Source organism: Xenopus tropicalis, chromosome 6, assembly GCF_000004195.4.
Source record: "Xenopus tropicalis strain Nigerian chromosome 6, UCB_Xtro_10.0, whole genome shotgun sequence".
Classification (NCBI taxonomy): Eukaryota; Metazoa; Chordata; class Amphibia; order Anura; family Pipidae; genus Xenopus; species Xenopus tropicalis.
Window position 1 is genome coordinate 64,729,551 of NC_030682.2, and position 17,775 is coordinate 64,747,325.

General features: G+C 35.7%; 1 protein-coding gene across 1 annotated transcript in view; it reads right to left on the bottom strand.

The window, feature by feature from the left end:
* Positions 1–1,676: 1,676 nt before the first annotated feature.
* The window catches only part of lztfl1 (leucine zipper transcription factor like 1), a 30,192-nt gene continuing 14,093 nt past the window's right edge, over positions 1,677–17,775 (bottom strand). The window contains exons 4-10 of the mRNA NM_001017032.2: positions 17,057–17,117; positions 14,676–14,747; positions 13,520–13,585; positions 10,917–10,994; positions 6,393–6,569; positions 5,393–5,496; positions 1,677–1,934 (exon numbers count right to left, since the gene is read on the bottom strand). Coding sequence (NP_001017032.1) covers positions 1,916–1,934; positions 5,393–5,496; positions 6,393–6,569; positions 10,917–10,994; positions 13,520–13,585; positions 14,676–14,747; positions 17,057–17,117 — 577 coding nt within the window. The 3' untranslated portion in view covers positions 1,677–1,915. The remainder of the gene's footprint in view (positions 1,935–5,392; positions 5,497–6,392; positions 6,570–10,916; positions 10,995–13,519; positions 13,586–14,675; positions 14,748–17,056; positions 17,118–17,775) is intronic.

The window sequence follows — 17,775 nt, forward strand, 5'->3', positions numbered from 1 at the left end:
TGCGACTTTTTCATATGTCCCGCAATTTTTTCGTCGGCGTTACAACTTTATCGTATATTTTCCACAACTTTTTCGTCGGCGTCGCGAAAAAAATCGGATTGGTTTTTCCAACGTTTACGATTGCTCAATACGAAAAAATCGCGTCGGCGACGAAAAAGTCGTGCAAAATACGATAAAGTCGTGACGGCGACGAAAAAATCGAGGAAAATACAAAAAAAACGCTACGGCAAAATTTTCGTTTCCAATCCGATTTTTTCCCATTCGGGATTCATGGATTAGTAAATGTGCCCCTAACTGTAGATTTTAGTATCACAATAACTTTGGATACTATGCAGAATCTGCCATTACCATATCACTAGGAAGGGCATTCCTCAACTTCACTGCCCTCACCGTGAAAAACTACTTACGCTGCTTTAAATGGAAGCTCCATTCCTCTAATCCAGGGGTGGCCTCTGGTGTGCTGATAATTTTTTATGGGAAAAAAGAAAATTCCCTATCTGCCTATAATCCCCTCTAATGTACTTGTACAGAGTAATCATGTCCGTTTGCAAGCGCCTTTTTTTCTAGAGAAAACAACCCCAACCTCGAGAGTCTAACCTCATAGTTTAAATCTTCCATCCCCTTAACCAGTTTAGTTGCACGTCTCTGCACTCTCTCCAGCTCATTAATATCCTTCTTAAGGACTGGAGCCCAAAACTGCACTGCATACTCAAGGTGAGGCCTTACCAGAGACCTATCAAAAGGCAAAATGATGTTCGCATCCCTTGAGTCAATGCCCTTTTTTATACAAGACAGCACTTTATTTGCTTTAGTAGCCACCGAATGACACTGCCTGGAATTAGACAACTTGTTATCTACAAAAAACCCCAGATCCTTCTCCATTAAGGATACCCCCAACACACTATCATTTAGTAGATAGCTTGAGTTTATATTATTTCATAACTTTGCACTTGTCCACATTGAACCCAATTTGATGCCCAGTTTTATATATCACACTGCTAAATGTGGAAGCAGTAACCATTTCCAACAGTGTGCTATAGCAAAGACATGTATGCATGTGAAATGTAAAATGTGGTGATAAGAATAATCTACATGGAACACAGGGAAAGAAGCTTGCAATGAGGTACATGCTCAATACATGTCAAGTTTATTCATTAATAAAATTATATGAATGAAAAAAGCAGGTTTTCACACACAAAAATAAAAAAATACAGTGTACAACTGACCATATTTCAATCACTTTTTTGTATAACAAAAAAAAATCCCAGCCCTCTGATTGTAAGAGCTGCTTGGTTACATCAGCCTGAGGCATATCATTTACTTGAACACTGCATGTTTTGTGCTTATTTCTGTAAAGTGATCTTTGAGTAAGTATACAGAACATCACAAAGTGGTGGCTCAAAATGTAAAACAGAAATCACTATTGACATGTATAAGCCAGTTTTATAAGACTCTTTGACAGGTCACATATAATTTTAAAAAAACTCAGGTTCCTCGCATAAGGTAGATGTTTTATTGTGTTGTAGCTTTTTGTACTTTGTAACTTTGACATTTGGATTATCTAAATAAAGTGAATTGCTTATCTGCTAAATGCATTGAACTTAAACTTTACCATGTTCCATTGTTCTCTTCATTGTTTATCGCATGTTTGAAATAAAAAAACACTCAGTCCTTTCCTTAGAACATGTTGAACTTTAATTCAAAATAGCTTCCCAAAAATAAAACACTTTCTAAATGAAACAGATGACCTTACATAAAATAATGATTCAGCAAAGTATTCACTAAAATAATGCTGAACTTGTAGTTACTAACTTTACCTTATACAATTTGCTTCATAATTACAATACATTTTAGAAATCTCAGCTTGACAAAAATAATATCGTTTTGGATAACAAACCCAAAACATTCCTGCAGATTAATCTTCAGGTTCATATCTGCAACAGAACAAAAATATATATTAATATAAGGGTTGATTCACTAAAGTGTGATAATGCATATTGCATGCTTTTTTTGCGTTAAAATTGACGCGGAAAAAAACACACGGCAGGCGGCAATTATAGAAAAGTACAGTTAATGAGCTTTTGGCAATAAAATATGGACTTTGCAGTGGGATTTATTCAAGTATGTGTTGGCCCTAGAGTGATGCAGCCTCCAGTTTGCAGGGAAATGGTAATTTTAAAAAAAGTAGTTTTACGAAAGTAATGCCGTGTATTGGTAATATGGCGTGCGTTTTTTCGCACGCGGCGAGTATTTGTGCGTGATGCGTTCATTATTGCGCATTCCGTCAAATACTGCACAAAAATAGTCTTCGCGACTTAAATAACGCAAACAGCATTGCATCTAAATTAACACAAGTATCCTTTAAGTGAATCATGTGTTAAGACGCGAAAGATTAGATGCGATAAAATTTTTAACGCATGCTATAAATAGCGCACATTTTAGCGCACTTTAGTGAATTGGCCCTTTAGTGTTGCTCACTGATATATGTATAATTTGTAATATCTATCATTTACATAGCAATGGCATAATGATGTGAAGATGTGAAATAAAACGTAAACACTTTTCCATATTAGAGGTGTAACAAATGAGAATATAACTTATAAATGATCTAGTCCTTAGCAAGTATTAAAATGTAATAAACTAAAACTCATTATGCAAATTTTATTTGGACCGAGAAGGTTCGTTGACTGCAATACCCTTAGGGGGTTTAAAGTACTGGATATTGCCTTCAACTACAAAAAGGACTAAAGAAGCCACTCGGATAAGTGGTGAACATTTTTTCGATTACTTCAGCAGGTCCTGAGCATTTAGGTGTAGAATGCTCAGGGCCAGGGTTTACCATATCAAAAGTCATTTAAAAATTAATATACTCAATGGGAATATTTTGACTCCAATATCAATTCATGTAGCTCAGTTAGGGGAAATTAAAAGGTACTATTTATTATTACGGAGAAATTAAAATATTTATAAAAATGAAAATTGTTTGCTTTAAATAGAGTCTGTGAGACATGGGCTTCACAAATAATAATAATAATGGGTTTCCAGAAATGAAATTCCATACAACCTTAACTAGACCCTTATACAGTATGTATTAACAAAATGCTAAGAGAAAATCAGTTTCTTAGTATTGTTTCTGGTCTTAAGGTGGCCATACACTGTAAGATTTGCTAGTTTGGCGAGGCCACCAAGTGAGCGGATCTTCTCCCGATATGCCCACCTATAGGTGGGCACTATCACACTAATTCGATCGGGCTAATATCGGCCCAAATTATCTGATTAAAAACGGTGGGCATAGGCACCGTCTGATCAGGGACTGCATCAATAAGCTGATCAAATCTGCCCGATAGAGATCTATTTTGGCCAGATGTCGGTCAGGGTGTCCTGTTGGTGGTGGCCATACATGGGCAGATAAGCTGCCAAAACATTCTAAAGGACATCACTTACATCTCTATACTCTAGAGCAGTGCTGTCCAACTGGCGGCCCGCAACCCCCCTCTGTGTGGCCCCCCACCTGTCTGGCTGCTTTGATGGCTTACCTTTGTGTAAGATTTAAATGGTATCAGTACTGTGGTTAACTGCCCCCCTGCATGGTTCTGCATTGTTCACCCCCTGCAGTGTTCACACAGCTCAGGCTGTAATCACCCACATTGTTCCCCTGTTCACACCTCAGACCCACAAATAATCTCACAAATAATCCCTGCACACTACAAAAAGAACATATACTGAAGTGGTACTGCAATTAAAAAGTTTTTTAATATATAGTTATTGTGCAGACTGTAGGAGCAGTGCCAGCATTGTGTCACTGTATGCTGCCTGTGTGTGCCATACACATAGGGCAAGCAGAGTATGGCACACACAGGCCAAGTATGGCACAAACCAGCCAAGAATGGCACACACAGTCAAAGTATAGCACATGCAGGCAGGGTAGGGAAGGCAGAGTATGGCACACACAGGCAGGGTAGGGAAGGCAGAGTATGGCACACACAGGCAGGGTAGGGAAGGCAGAGTATGGCACACACAGGCAGGGTAGGGAAGGCAGAGTATGGCGCACACACAGGCAGGGTAGGGAAGGCAGAGTATGGCAGGTTTTTGCTGTACTACAACCATTAATATGGGTGTGGTCATGTGATAACATGGGTGTGGTTTCAAGTGGGTGCGGTTTCAAAAAGGGGAGTGGTCAAAACTGTCTTCCATTATCGGCCCTCCACCAGGTAGGTCGGAAAAATTCCGGCCCTCTGTACCACAGAAGTTGGACAGCACTGTTCTAGAGTATTAGAGATGAATATGTCAAGTCATCTTTCCAACAAATGAAACTTGGTTAAAGCAGAAACTTTACTCAGTGCTCTACCGCTCAGTTAAATTTGAATGTGTTTGGTATTTATATTGCAGATATATATTTAATAAAGGGCAGAGAGACAACGTCACCAAAAAAACTGTAAATAAAAACCAAACAAAAAAAAGTCTAAATGTACAAGTGAATTGAATCTTGCAATATATAAAGAATAAAAATGACATCTCTCTCCCTATATTAAGGTTGTCGAAGCTTCTAACATAGAAGCTGAAAACTGCAACTAAAACCCAATAACTTCCTTATCTAGTTTGAAGCTTCATTCCTTTAGTATACTGAGCTTTCTTTCTCGTATAAATAGGAATTTGGTCAAAGGGCTGTCCACTGTGAATGTCTGATTTCCACTGGGGCAGGAGCCAGCAAGCATGCTCAGCAGACAGCTCTATGACTGGATTCCTAATTAAATGAGATGGAAAGTTCAGTATAGTAAAGAAGTAGAGATTTGTGCTAGATAAGGAATTTCCAGATTTGACCTGTTTTTCAGCTTCTGTGTTTAAAAACACAGCGTCTTTTTAGGGATTTTAAAAAGAAATGTTTAGGTTCGCTAATCGATAATATTTTTTCACATATTACTGTATCTTTCTTTACATGTTTGTAATATACTTCCGTAGCTATTTGAGCACAACTTTTTTTTTTACCACTGCCCTATTTAGATATTTGCTACTAGGACAATACAGATCAGCTCTCTAGGCTTACAGTAAGTATATATTCAAATAGTGGTTGTTGTTTATATCTATATTAATGCTGGATTAATAATAACTCCAAACACTTAAGTTTTTTTTTAAAACACGAGTCTATAGACCACACACCTGATATAGTACATTGACACCCAGTTATGCACATCTGGTCGCTTTTCAATATGTTTTAACAAGGTCTGTTCAGTCATATGGAAATCAGAATCATGGGGAGGTGCATCAGACTACAGTTATCAAGTAAACATCAGATTGCACAAGAAAAAAATGTTCAAATTCTTTGCAATGAAATTCCCCTTTAAATTACTAAAGTAATTAAAGGAAAATTCTGTAAATAAAAAAACAAACTTACTTTTGAAGCCTCTTGCGCAAGTCCTTGATCTGATCATTCTTCTTTGTAAGAATATCTTTCATATTGCGATAAACAGCAGTCTGCTGAAATTTCTTTTCTAACTCCTGTTTGGGAAATAACCCATGAATACTCCTGTTACAATGCAAGTTCAGTAAAGAAAAATCTTAAATAAAGCTAAAAGCAAACAATGAAATGAAAGGAAGACACCCATATAGTAGAGGATGATCAGATTAGATTAAAAAATGTTTATTATGCTGAAAACAAAGGACAATGCAGTATTGTTATATTTCAGCTTCAGTTAAGTAGGACATGAAAACATTCTAAGTGTGGCAACGGAGGATCTGTGGATGCCCTGACAGTGATCTTTTACTGTGTGGCTCCCTTTTCTCTCTCTCTTCCTGTGGCCCTCCAGCACTGTCTCCTTAGCTGTATATAGCAGTGTCGCCCACTGTAACCTGCAGCAATATTATCCTCCTATTTGTGTCTGCAAGTTACCCTTCTATTTAGATTGTAAGCTCTATTGCAGTGATCCCCAACCAGTGGCTCGTAGCAACATGTTGCTCATCAACCCCTTGGGTGTTGCCCTCAGTGCCCCCAAACCAGGTAGTTATTTTTGAATTCCTGGTGGCAAGTTTTGATTGATAAAAACAAGATTTACTACCAAATAAAGTCTCCTGTAAGCTGATAGTGTGCACAGAGGCTACCTAATAGGCAATCTTAGCCCTTATTTGGATCCTCCATGAATTTTTATGATGCTTGTGTTGCTCTCCAAGTCTTTTTACATTTGACTGTGGCTCACGAGTAAGAAAGGTTGGGGACCCCTGCTCTATGGGATAGGGACCTCGATCTTCTTTTCTCTTTGATTCTTAACTTATTACAACTGTACCTCATATTTATTTGTATTTATTATCATACTTGTATGTATCTATTATTGTAATGAATTTATTGTTCTACTGTACAGTGTACATAAGTAGTGCTTTACAAAGATATGCATACATACCTTTTCTGCCGAAGAAAGCTGTTCTTGGACTCTGAGCAGTTCATGTTTTGTAGAAGCTAAATTATCTTCCAAATATTTTTGACTGACTGTGTGGTCATTAACAGTTTTCTCAAAATCACATTTGAGATCTGCCATGGTCTTCTCCAAAATATTGATATCCTGAGTATTCTGTTTTGCCTAAAGAAGATAAAACATTACACAGTTATGAAAAACAATGCAAGTAGAATATTAGTTGTAGAGAATACAAGGTACAATACAATACAGGTAAAAAAAAAACAACCCATAAAAGAAAGTATATATACACACACATTTAGATTGTAAGCTCTACGGGGTTCCTCTTGTCTCTGACACTTATGTGCATATTTATGAAGATTGAAGAAAAATATCACCAGTGATGTTGCCCATAGCAATCAATCAGAAATTAGTTTTAAACAGTCATCTAGAAGTTAGAAAACAAAAGCAAAGATCTTATTGGTTGCAACATCACCAGTGATATTTATCTTAAAACTTAGTAAACAGGCCCCTAAGTACTTACTCTTAAATGTAACTGTATTTTATAATTATTATTGAGATGACCTGTTCGTTCTATTAATTTATTGTTCTACTGTACAGAGCTATGTACATAAGTATCATTATATAAATACAAATATACTTTCATATATAAAATGTATGTATGTATGTATGTATGTATGCATGGATGTGTTTTTAAGGTGCTTTGTTTTATAAATTTAACAGAATAAGCAACTTAATATGCATATAGAAGAGCATATGGTATAATATCTGGAAAGTACAGCTTTTAGATATTATATATAAATATTTAGTTTTTCAGTTTTAATTTTTAAACATATTGTCATGAAAATAACCTAACAACCATATGCTCAAACACTGGAGAGAAGCCTTGGAGCATTCTAGCACTTTATTTTTGTAAAGTCCAATGACATCACACAGCAACAAATTCTTCTAAGGATGTAAAAGAGCAAAAAGGCAGTTCCAAAGTCCCACAGAAGTAAATCCACAGTCTGAAGAAAATAATGGCCGAAAAGTAACTGAACTGGTTGATGCAAAGTGCAGGAATCCTTTCCTCTAGCTCTCTGAAGTCTGACTCCAAGTCTCTCTTTGGGGCTCTTTTTTTATGCAGGGATGGGGAGACGTATAGGTGCCAGGGTAACTGGATTATCTACCTATTATTTCCAATCAGGTTGGGCTGGCTTGTTGAAACCTTTGGGTATCAGTCCCTAATCTCACCGGAAAAAAATCAAATCAACTTCGCCATTGTTTATCACAAACCAGTCACACATAGGGGCACATTTACTAATCCACGAACGTCCGAATGCGTTTTTTCTGTAATGATCGGTATTTTTGCGTTTTTTTTTCATCGCCGTCGCGCAAAAATCGGATTGGTTTTTCCGCCGTTTACAATTTCTCCTGAGGAAGCGTGTAGAGAACACGCGAAACGCGTTGAGCTACTCGAGACTTTTATTCACTGCTTTTTATCTCTGCTACACTGTAAGTAGCCTGCATTGAGCAGGGTTTTATATCTATATTAAACGGTTTTACACTATTATCGCCTCCTCTTTTGCTCTACATATATTTGAGGTATCTGACCTGCCTCCAATCAACTGCCCCGTGGGGTTGGACCTATATGCTTTGGCTCATGTTTTTCTGGTGAGCATTTATTGTATCTCATCTATTACGGAGTTGGGTCAACACGTTTTAACCAGTACATTATTAAGCACGTGTGGTGATTAAGATCCTTCATTATCCCATTGATCTGCACTATATTTTGTTTTTTGTTTTTTGTTTCTATTTTTATGCGCTTCCAATCAAACACATATATGCACTTTCTGAAGCTCATCTAGGAGGGGAGCTGACACCAAGAGGAAGCAGCACGTAACTACGGTCTACAGCATTTTGAACATTCAATTCACATACGGATTATACACCAAGAAGCGCTGGGTTTGAGTGTGTTTTTCACTCTTAATTTAACACTACCTTTGCAAGCCTTCTCAGACTTGTATGGCATGTCAATATCTTTCCTTGCTTTCCTATGCTATTACTCTCTCTTCCCCAGTTCATATACCATTTTGTCATGTCCCTTTAGTTTATTTCATGTCTTACCCTGTCCCCCAACAATTAGACTATTTCTTACTGTCCACCAATTCATGCACAATTTCTGTTTAAAACTATCTCACTTAGAATTTCACTGCCTTAAAAGTGATTCTGTTTTCCTGCTTAGCCACTCAAGTAACAGGACACACAAAGAGACCAGATTAGTACATAATCAGACTGTAAAAGTCACTCTATAATGCAAATAGCACATGAAAACACCTAAGTCTTCTATGCTGGAGTAAGAATATAATTTCTCATGCACGGTAAGTATTATGTGACCATCTTTAGCTCCTAGAATGCTGTTTCACATGTAGCAAATTGTAACAGTTAAGAGTGTGTGCCTGCATTACTGGAATGCTAAAAAATTGATCTACACTTAATGAAGGAAATCCCTTCAAAAGCACATCTTTATTAGAATACCAAGGTAAAAAATTATTGTTACCTACTTATAAACATAAAAAATGAGGGACATCCATCAATTAAATACCTTATTCAGATTAAAATTAATCACCAAACATTAGTAAATTCTCCAACATGTGTTTTATAGTTTTCTTGGATGCTAGACTAAAAACACCAGAGAGGAATATTACAAATATATCAATAAAATATTAAAAGTCTAGACTTCAATTTTAGAAAGTCCATTAGAAATAAAAATAGGCATGTGAAGAACATAGTTTCACCCTGGTGAACATAGCTGGTTTATTTTGTAACTCCAGTAAGAAATGATGGTACAGGTTTAGGACCTTTTATCCAGAATGCTTGGGATCAGGGTTTTTTAGATAAGGTATGAAGATCCAAATTATGGAAAGACCCCTTATGTCTACTAAAAAATAATTTAAACATTAAATAAACCCAATAGGATTGTTATGCCTTCAATAAGAATTAATTATATCTTTATTGGGATCAAGTACAAGGTTCTGTTTCATTATTAGAGAAAAAGGAAATTATTTGTAAATTTTAATCATTCAGTTAAAACTGAGTCTATGGGAGATGGCGTTTCTCTAATTCGTAACTTGCTGGATAACTGATCCCATGCCTGTATACAGAATTTCAGTATTTGCTTATCGGATAGGCAATTTTTGCCTTGGCAAACAAATAACCAAGTCCCTGTCCTTGCAGTTGAGGAGTTTTGCTATGAATGTATGTGGAAGTGCACCTGGTGCAGAGGCTGAGAAATAATCCTGTCTAATCCTTCTAACACAACACATGCAGCAGAATGTCTCCTTACCAAATGTAATCTAGCCATTGTGAATGTGAAACAGCCTGCGTTGGGGCGGTTTAAATAAAAGTTCATTACAAGAGAGTAAGTGTTAAGCTGAATTTATGAAAAATTACATTTTAGTGCTTCTTGAACTTGTTGTCTTAAAGGAGACCTGTCACCTTAAGAAATAATTCCAGATTGTTTTCTATTGTGTTCTTCAAGCAAAATAAACTTCATTTACACTATATAAATTATTTTAATCTTACTTTCTTCAGTCTTGGAATTCACAATTGCAACAAGCAGGCAGGCACCATTTTGTGGACACTGTTATTAAGGCAAACTTTGCATTCTGCTAAAATCTTGTTTCTGTGCCAGTATGGGGGGACCTGATACCCATGTCCATGCACAGGTTACAAAATTAGATGGTGAGGAGAGATGGGGAATGTGAGGAGTGCAGCAACATCTAAGAAGTTCTGAATTGAAAGTGAAAGTAACTCTCTGCGGGGCAGGCAATATATAATTGACATCTGGGATTTTCAAATGCTTTTATAATGGGTTTGGATGTGTTAATAAAAAAATGAGTTTGGGTTTCCTTTTTAATTTGAAATGGGCTTTTATTATACAGTTTTTATGCCTAGGTGACAGGTCCGCTTTAATCCACAGTACTACAACTTAATTTTGTGGGTAATTTTGAATTTATTTTTTTATATAAGTCATTTCAAAAGTTTCTAGGTGGGTTCCCCATGCATAATGGGTGGATTAGTTAACATATTTAAACACTATGCTTCCAGTAAGTATACATAAAAGCAATGTGGAAGAAGCAACTTTCATCCCAGAAGAAGGCCAGAATCGCCAAAGAAGAGTTGGGGTGAAACTTGTGTCAGAGCTTGTTTCAGAGGATCCGCATTTCCCCCTGTGTAAAACCAGATGTATAACAGAAAATACAGTGCTCATTTAATTTACTGTTTAATTTACTGTACATGATAAGATACTCTACCATACTTTTTCGGTGCAACGGATGTCATTTAATTAAATGGAATTTGCCTATTGCTAGCACTGACTAGCAAATTCTGCCAAAATTATTCACTCAAATGACTAGATACCAAGCTGCTTGAACATAAACTAGTTGAAAGGGGTATTTAAAAGAAAGCATTTATTATTTGCTATATATGCTATTTCTTTTTGAAAGATACTGTACATAAGGGGTTGCTTGCCTTTTGGTTATCTTGAACTTTCTGTAAATCCTTCAATGCACTTTCTGCTTTGATCTTATCCCCCAATGCACTGGTTGCCTGTAGGTGACACAAAAGAGAAAATAAAATACTTAAAAATATGCCTATGAAAGTTTTCATTCATTGCGTTCATAAAATACAGTATGAAGTAGGACAAAGCCTAAAGGATCTTGACTTTCTAAGTGATCAGTGTAAATAATGGAATTGTGTGATATACATAACTCAAGCCAGTTATGCCTACTGCTGCAACCCTGGAATTGCTGTCAAAGCTGGCAGTAGGTCCGGGGTTCCCTTGTGCCAATGCATGCAGTTGCTTGTAATTCATCAGAGCAGTCTGGGAGGACATACAGGTGTTTACTGCAGAGGGGTCCAAGTGCCTTTCTGAGTAGCATTAATATTTGCTCAGTTTTGCGTAGCTATGGTTTGCCAGAAATAATTTCTGTTTAAACTATCAGGAGGGTGTCAACCCACTAAGCTGAGCACCAAACTAGCAGTTCAAAAGGTGGGGTTGTACTGTGAAGTTTGTATTCCCAGCTACCTCCCCCATCACGAATAAAGGTGAAAATTCCAATATTATAGTCAGCTCCCTTATACATGTTACATGACATCAATAACAAGACCAACACACCTTACTGTAATCCCAATGTAGAAGTTCCAATAATAATAAAAAGCAAATATATTTGTTTTACATGACCTATCCTTCATAAAGCCATGCTAATTCTTAAGAACATCTTGAATGTGGCCCTGTAACAAAACTTCCTATTACTTGCCCACCACAGTTGTCAAAATGAGGCACCAATAATTGCCAAGCTGACATCATGATCCCTTTTTAAATATTAAAAAAATATTTAAAAAATCAGATTTCCTTAAATCCATACATACCATAACAGATAAAAGCCAGTCTGATATAACATTTCATGTGGCTGTATAAACTGGCTGTGGCAAGATGCTTTTGCTATCAATTTACTGGAATTTCACCAAAAGGTTGTTATGTCCTAAACTTTGCTGTGTACTGTTTAAACTGACCATAACTTCTGAAATAAAAAAATAAACAAAAATCCTTAAAATAAGGATACAGGGTACACTCTGAATCACACCCTATAACGCTAGTAATTTTATCAAGGTCTATATTTTAACCAATATTTATATTTAACCGATTATTTGGGTTTGTATGAATGCTTTAACACGATTTGCTGTTTTATAAAATGTTCTTGCTCTGTCAGAACACTGTCAATTGGTATGCTATTGCATACAATTTAGTGTACTGAATAATGAAGCCTTTTCTTATCTTAAAGGAGAATGCAAGTCAAAATTTAAAAAGCATACTGCCCAATAGTCCTCCTATTGTTTAGTAAAAACCCCACACTTTTGGCTCACCTAATCATATATTTACCCAGTCACACTTACTTCACATTTTCTAGAACAGGCAGCCATCTCTAAAAAGGTATTCTCCCTTCCTTTCCCTCCTTGCTTCATACTGCACATGTGTTTCATTCCCTCCCCCCCCCCTCTGCCAGATCCACTTCTGATTGGCTGGTGGGCATGTGTAGCTCAGAACAGGAGACAGGATCAAGTTACACACATGCTCAGAGAATAGGAAGGGTGCCGCTGGCAGCCTACAGGAAGGGAAGAGAGATTTCAGTGATGTCACTGTAGTCTTCACATTGCTCTAGGGTGCCAGCACCATATCTCAGGGATCTGGGAATTTAGATATGCAGTAAGTACTTAAAAAGAATGCATTTAGACTTACTTTTAATTTATATTAACCTTTCATTGCCTTTAAATATGTCTTTCCAAACTACCCAATTACAAAGATTTCTAAAAATCACCCCAAAGCTTGCAATTTGCAGACTCTTGTGCCCTATATAAACTTAGTTGTGATAAAACCCCCTTGTGCCAAAAAAACTAGTCGGAGGCTCTAGAATAATCCTTAAGGCCAAGCAATATATGTTGTAATGCACTGAGCTTTAGAAAAGAAAAATCAGCCATCTATTAAGACAAAAAAAACAGCAACATATTTTGTAGTGTTGTACAATAAATGACAGTATACGTTAACTATACAAAAATACATACATGCTCAATAGCTGCATATTAACACCCGAGTCATTAATCTCTGAATCCAAACGCATGGGACAATAAACAATTTGGACAATGTAAAAATGTGTTCTGGTTAGAAAAAATAAACTTTTATATCTTAACAGCCTGCGATAGGTCTCTACTACCCCAGGCAACTAACCACTCCGAAATGCCTTTCCACTGGCAACAAAAGCCTATGCATTGCTTTTGTTTTCCAAAGTCGCGCCAAGTTTATTTCTGCAGGCAACTTCACACAACTCGGAAAGCCAAAGTGGCGCGTAGGCCTTTCCACCAGCAACGTCTATTGTTGCCAGTGGAAAGGCATTTCGGAGTGGTTAGTTGCATGTGGTAGCAGAGATCTATCACTCCATGGGCCATCAGCCTTACTGTTGTGTTATCATTCATAAGTTTATGAAGGTAAATCAGCCCTCATTAACAACAGAACATAATGGCTAATTAATATTTTTAAGCAAGTACTAAAAATAAGTATGCAGTATCAATAGTATTACCTGATACTCTATTGTTTTTAATCGTGCCTTCAGTTTATCATTTTCTTCTTGTAGTCTTGAAATCTCCTTTAAAAAAAAAAATTATGAATAATTTATAACATAATAGTCACTAAATAAAAAGCACTAATTTATCTACTGTTCAAAGAAAAACAAAAAACAAGGCTTAAAGTCTTTTATTTACTGTCTAATACACTGAGGTGCATGTTAAAGCATCTCACAGTAAATTAAATGACTAACTTTTCCCCCCGACTGGGCGAAGGAAAAAGGCACATGCCTTCCCACCAACAGTTCACACTATTGCCAGTGGGAAGGCATTTTGGCCAGATTAATTGCCCATGGTAGCATAGATTTGTCACGGGCAACTAGTTTCCCTGTGGGACATAAGCCTAAAGGAAAACTATAGCCCCAGAATGAATACTTAACATCTTTTTATGCGGTCTGTTAAAGAATCCCACCAAAGTGGAATATATAAATTAGTAAATCTTGCCCTTTTACACCTTAAGCCATAATTTTGGGATAGTCTGTGTGCTCCCTCAGAGATCACATGACCAGAAATAATGCAGCTCTAACTGTATCAAAAAGAAGTGTTAAAGTAAAAGACATAGCTCTGTCCATTAACTGGCTGATGGCCTAGCATGTATGTGTGCCCCTGGTGAGTTTGTGTGCATCATAAATCATATGATCCTAATGGCAATTTTCTATTTAGTATTACCCAGTTGCACACTATGGTTTATTCAGATAAAAGAGTGTTTTACATAAAGCTGTTTTATGTAATATATATTTATAGAGACCTACATTGGTACACTGTAGTATCTTTTGCTGTTAAATTGCAAATCATCCTTGCAACAAACAGAGTAGCTTCGAGTTCCCCATTTTCCCTATTTTATTCAAAGAATAAAACAAAATACATATTTTCCGTCTTTTATACAATCGTCGAAAAATTTGTTCAACACAAACCCTATTCATTGCACATGGTGGTGTACTGCCCCTTTAAACGAGTGTCATAAAAGAGGATGTGTTAACTTCATCACTAAATGAGATTTGAGCGTTTCCCTAGTCATTCTCTTATAACTACATTTAGGAACATTTATATTGTTAATTACATTCAAACTTAGACATGCATAAACATCCTATTGTAACCAGTAGTACCCCCTACCTTGTTGAGAAGTTCAGACGGTCCACTTTCAAAAAGGGGTGCAAGTTTTGGTTTAATCATCTCTGTATTTGCCTAAGGATAAACAATTACATATATGGCTAAGAACAAATTTGCTTCTTTGCTTTTCAATTATGATAAAAAAATCAACTGCTGTTTACACACACACACACACACACATATATATATAAATATATATTTTATATATATATATATATATATAAATATATATATATATATATATTATATGTATATATATTTTATATATATATATTATATATATATATATATATATATATATATTATATGTATATATATATTTTATATATATATATAATATATATATATATATATATATATAGATAGATATATATCTATATCTATAGATATATATCTATATCTATCGATATATATCTATATATCTATAAATCTATATATACATATATAGATATCTCTACATATATATATATATATATACATATATATATATATATATATATAGATAGATAGATAGATAGATATTTCTCTCTATATCTATAGATATCTCTCTATATCTATAGATATCTCTCTATATCTATAGATATCTCTCTATATCTATAGATATCTCTCTCTCTCTCTCTCTCTCTATATATATATATATATATATATATATATATATATATATATATATATATATATATATATATAGATATATATATATATATATAGATATATATATATATTATGATTATATGCGCTGGCATGAAAAGGCTCTAACTGCTTAGAATCTAATCAGTTCTTTGCAGTTAGAGCATTTTGCTCTGCACCAGCGGAATTTGCTGCTGGTGTACAGGCTTAGGAGCGATGACATCCTCCTGGGCAATGGGCCACGGGGGATGTCATGTTGGTCCTGCAACGACCAACCCCCAAACAGTAGACACTGCGCAACCATGTGTCTGCTGCTTGGACCTCTAATACAACCCCCTACTTTATCTATTTATTTTACAATTTTCTCTTTGTTTTTCACTTAAAATCTGTCACAGTGTGACTATTGGATCAGGTACTTTGGCAACTAATCATGCTGCTGGATCAGTTACTTTATTTGTATTTATCCACACAATTTTATATGACTTTTGTGTTTTTATTGCATTTCAACTATGCAAAGCAATGCTAAAAACGTGCACTAAATAGAAATGTATTCCCCCCGCTTTCTGGAATCTCTGTACTATTACAACACATAATATGCAGGCAGGGGGCTTTGTTGGCAGACGGGAAAATTCATTTGAGCTACAGTAAAAACTCAATGTTAGATTTTCCCTCATTTTACACCGTTTTTTAGGTCCCACCAATATGTAATGCATATATACCAGTATATATATATATATTATATATATATATATATATATATATATATATATATATATATATATATATATATATATATATATATAATGATTATATTTTCCTGGATTTTACACCCTTTTTTTTGTTCCTCTGAAAAACGTAACATTGGGGTTCTACAGTGTTTTCTTTTAAGGCTCCCCCTATATTTCATAGGTAAATCTATGCATACTGGGCATCAAATAGATCCCTGTTGTTCATATTTAAAGTGATCCCACCACAGGAAAGGAGCACACAAAAACTGTCTGGCAGTGAAAGGGCTTAAATACTATAAAACTAATGACAATTATTAATAATAGTTGCTAACTACTGTCAGGAACTTTTAGTGGGTGTGTTCAGGAGTTCGGCAGAACCCAAAAAAGTGGGTTCGATGCATCCCTACTGATAACCCAAGTAAGTTTTTAGAATAAAATGATTCACATTCGTCTTTTCAAACACAAACATTTTGTTTTTGAATATACAATGTATAAAAGTTAATACTGAGTTCAGTATTGAATACAGATAAGAGAATTAACTAACAAAGCTATTGTACGAAATCACTAAAGCTCCATCTGTACTTGGTGCTTCACATCATAGTCTTTTTATATATGATTATATAATATATCATATAAAAAAGGCCAGCAACACTGGGATTTCTGTGCAAATCAAAAAAATATATTTAGATGTGCATATACAGCCAACGTGACGTTTCGGTCCTCCCTGGGACCTTTCTCAAGGCCATATATAATATGATACAGGGGTTACTTGATGTAGGATGTTGGAAGTTGAAAGTGTATTTGGAGCAGACCACATTCTTTCTTTGAAGCCTAGAGCTTTATTCCACATGCAGTACAGCTAAAACATATCCCCAAAGAATAAAGAAAAGGTCAAAAGAGAGCATAATTTATAAAGAAGTAACAGGACTCTTAAAATAAAAGATAATAATTGACTGATGCCCCCCAATTAAAACAATTCTCTATAAAAGATCCCCAACACATACATTAAAAGATATTGTAAATAGGCACCTTTTTGTTTGATGAAGAAAATTCAGCCTTTTCAAATTCAGCAACTTGCTCCAACAGTTCTCTAAAATAGAAAAATGGTACACATTAGTAGTTTAAAGGACAAGGAAAGTTTAACTCCTTTTTAAGGCTTACCTTCAGTGGTATTAAATCTTCTTTATGTCCACCCATATGTATATTTATGATCAGGAGCACTTTTACCAGCATGCACCAATAGTAACCTACTAATATGGTTGCTATGGTGACACACTATAAAATAAGAAAGGTATACGCCATACAGCAAGTTCTGCGCCAATCAGTGTGTGTGCCTACTATCTCTGCCTCCTTCCCAAGCTTGTCTTTAGCCTCTGCCCATCTCAGTGCTGCATATAGTAAGGGTTAAACAGCGTAGGAACTGTAACACATGCACATAACATTTTACGGCATCCATCTTGGAAGGAAACATGGCGCCCAAGATGGAGCAGTCTTAGATCAACTTATAAGGCACAGCAGGAGAAAGAATAGGTATTTCACAAAACTAAGTTATTGATCAGCTACAGCAATGAGGGCTGAATTAAGTACTAGAGACTTAGGCCTTACCTTGTTCTTTAAGAAAGCATAACAACATATATGTTGAAATACTAACCATAAATCAGTATGTAAGTATAGGTCTAAGAACCGAGTGAGCTGTGCCTTGTGAAGTGTCATCTCTAAAACAATCTGTTTTGGGGAAATATTTAAAT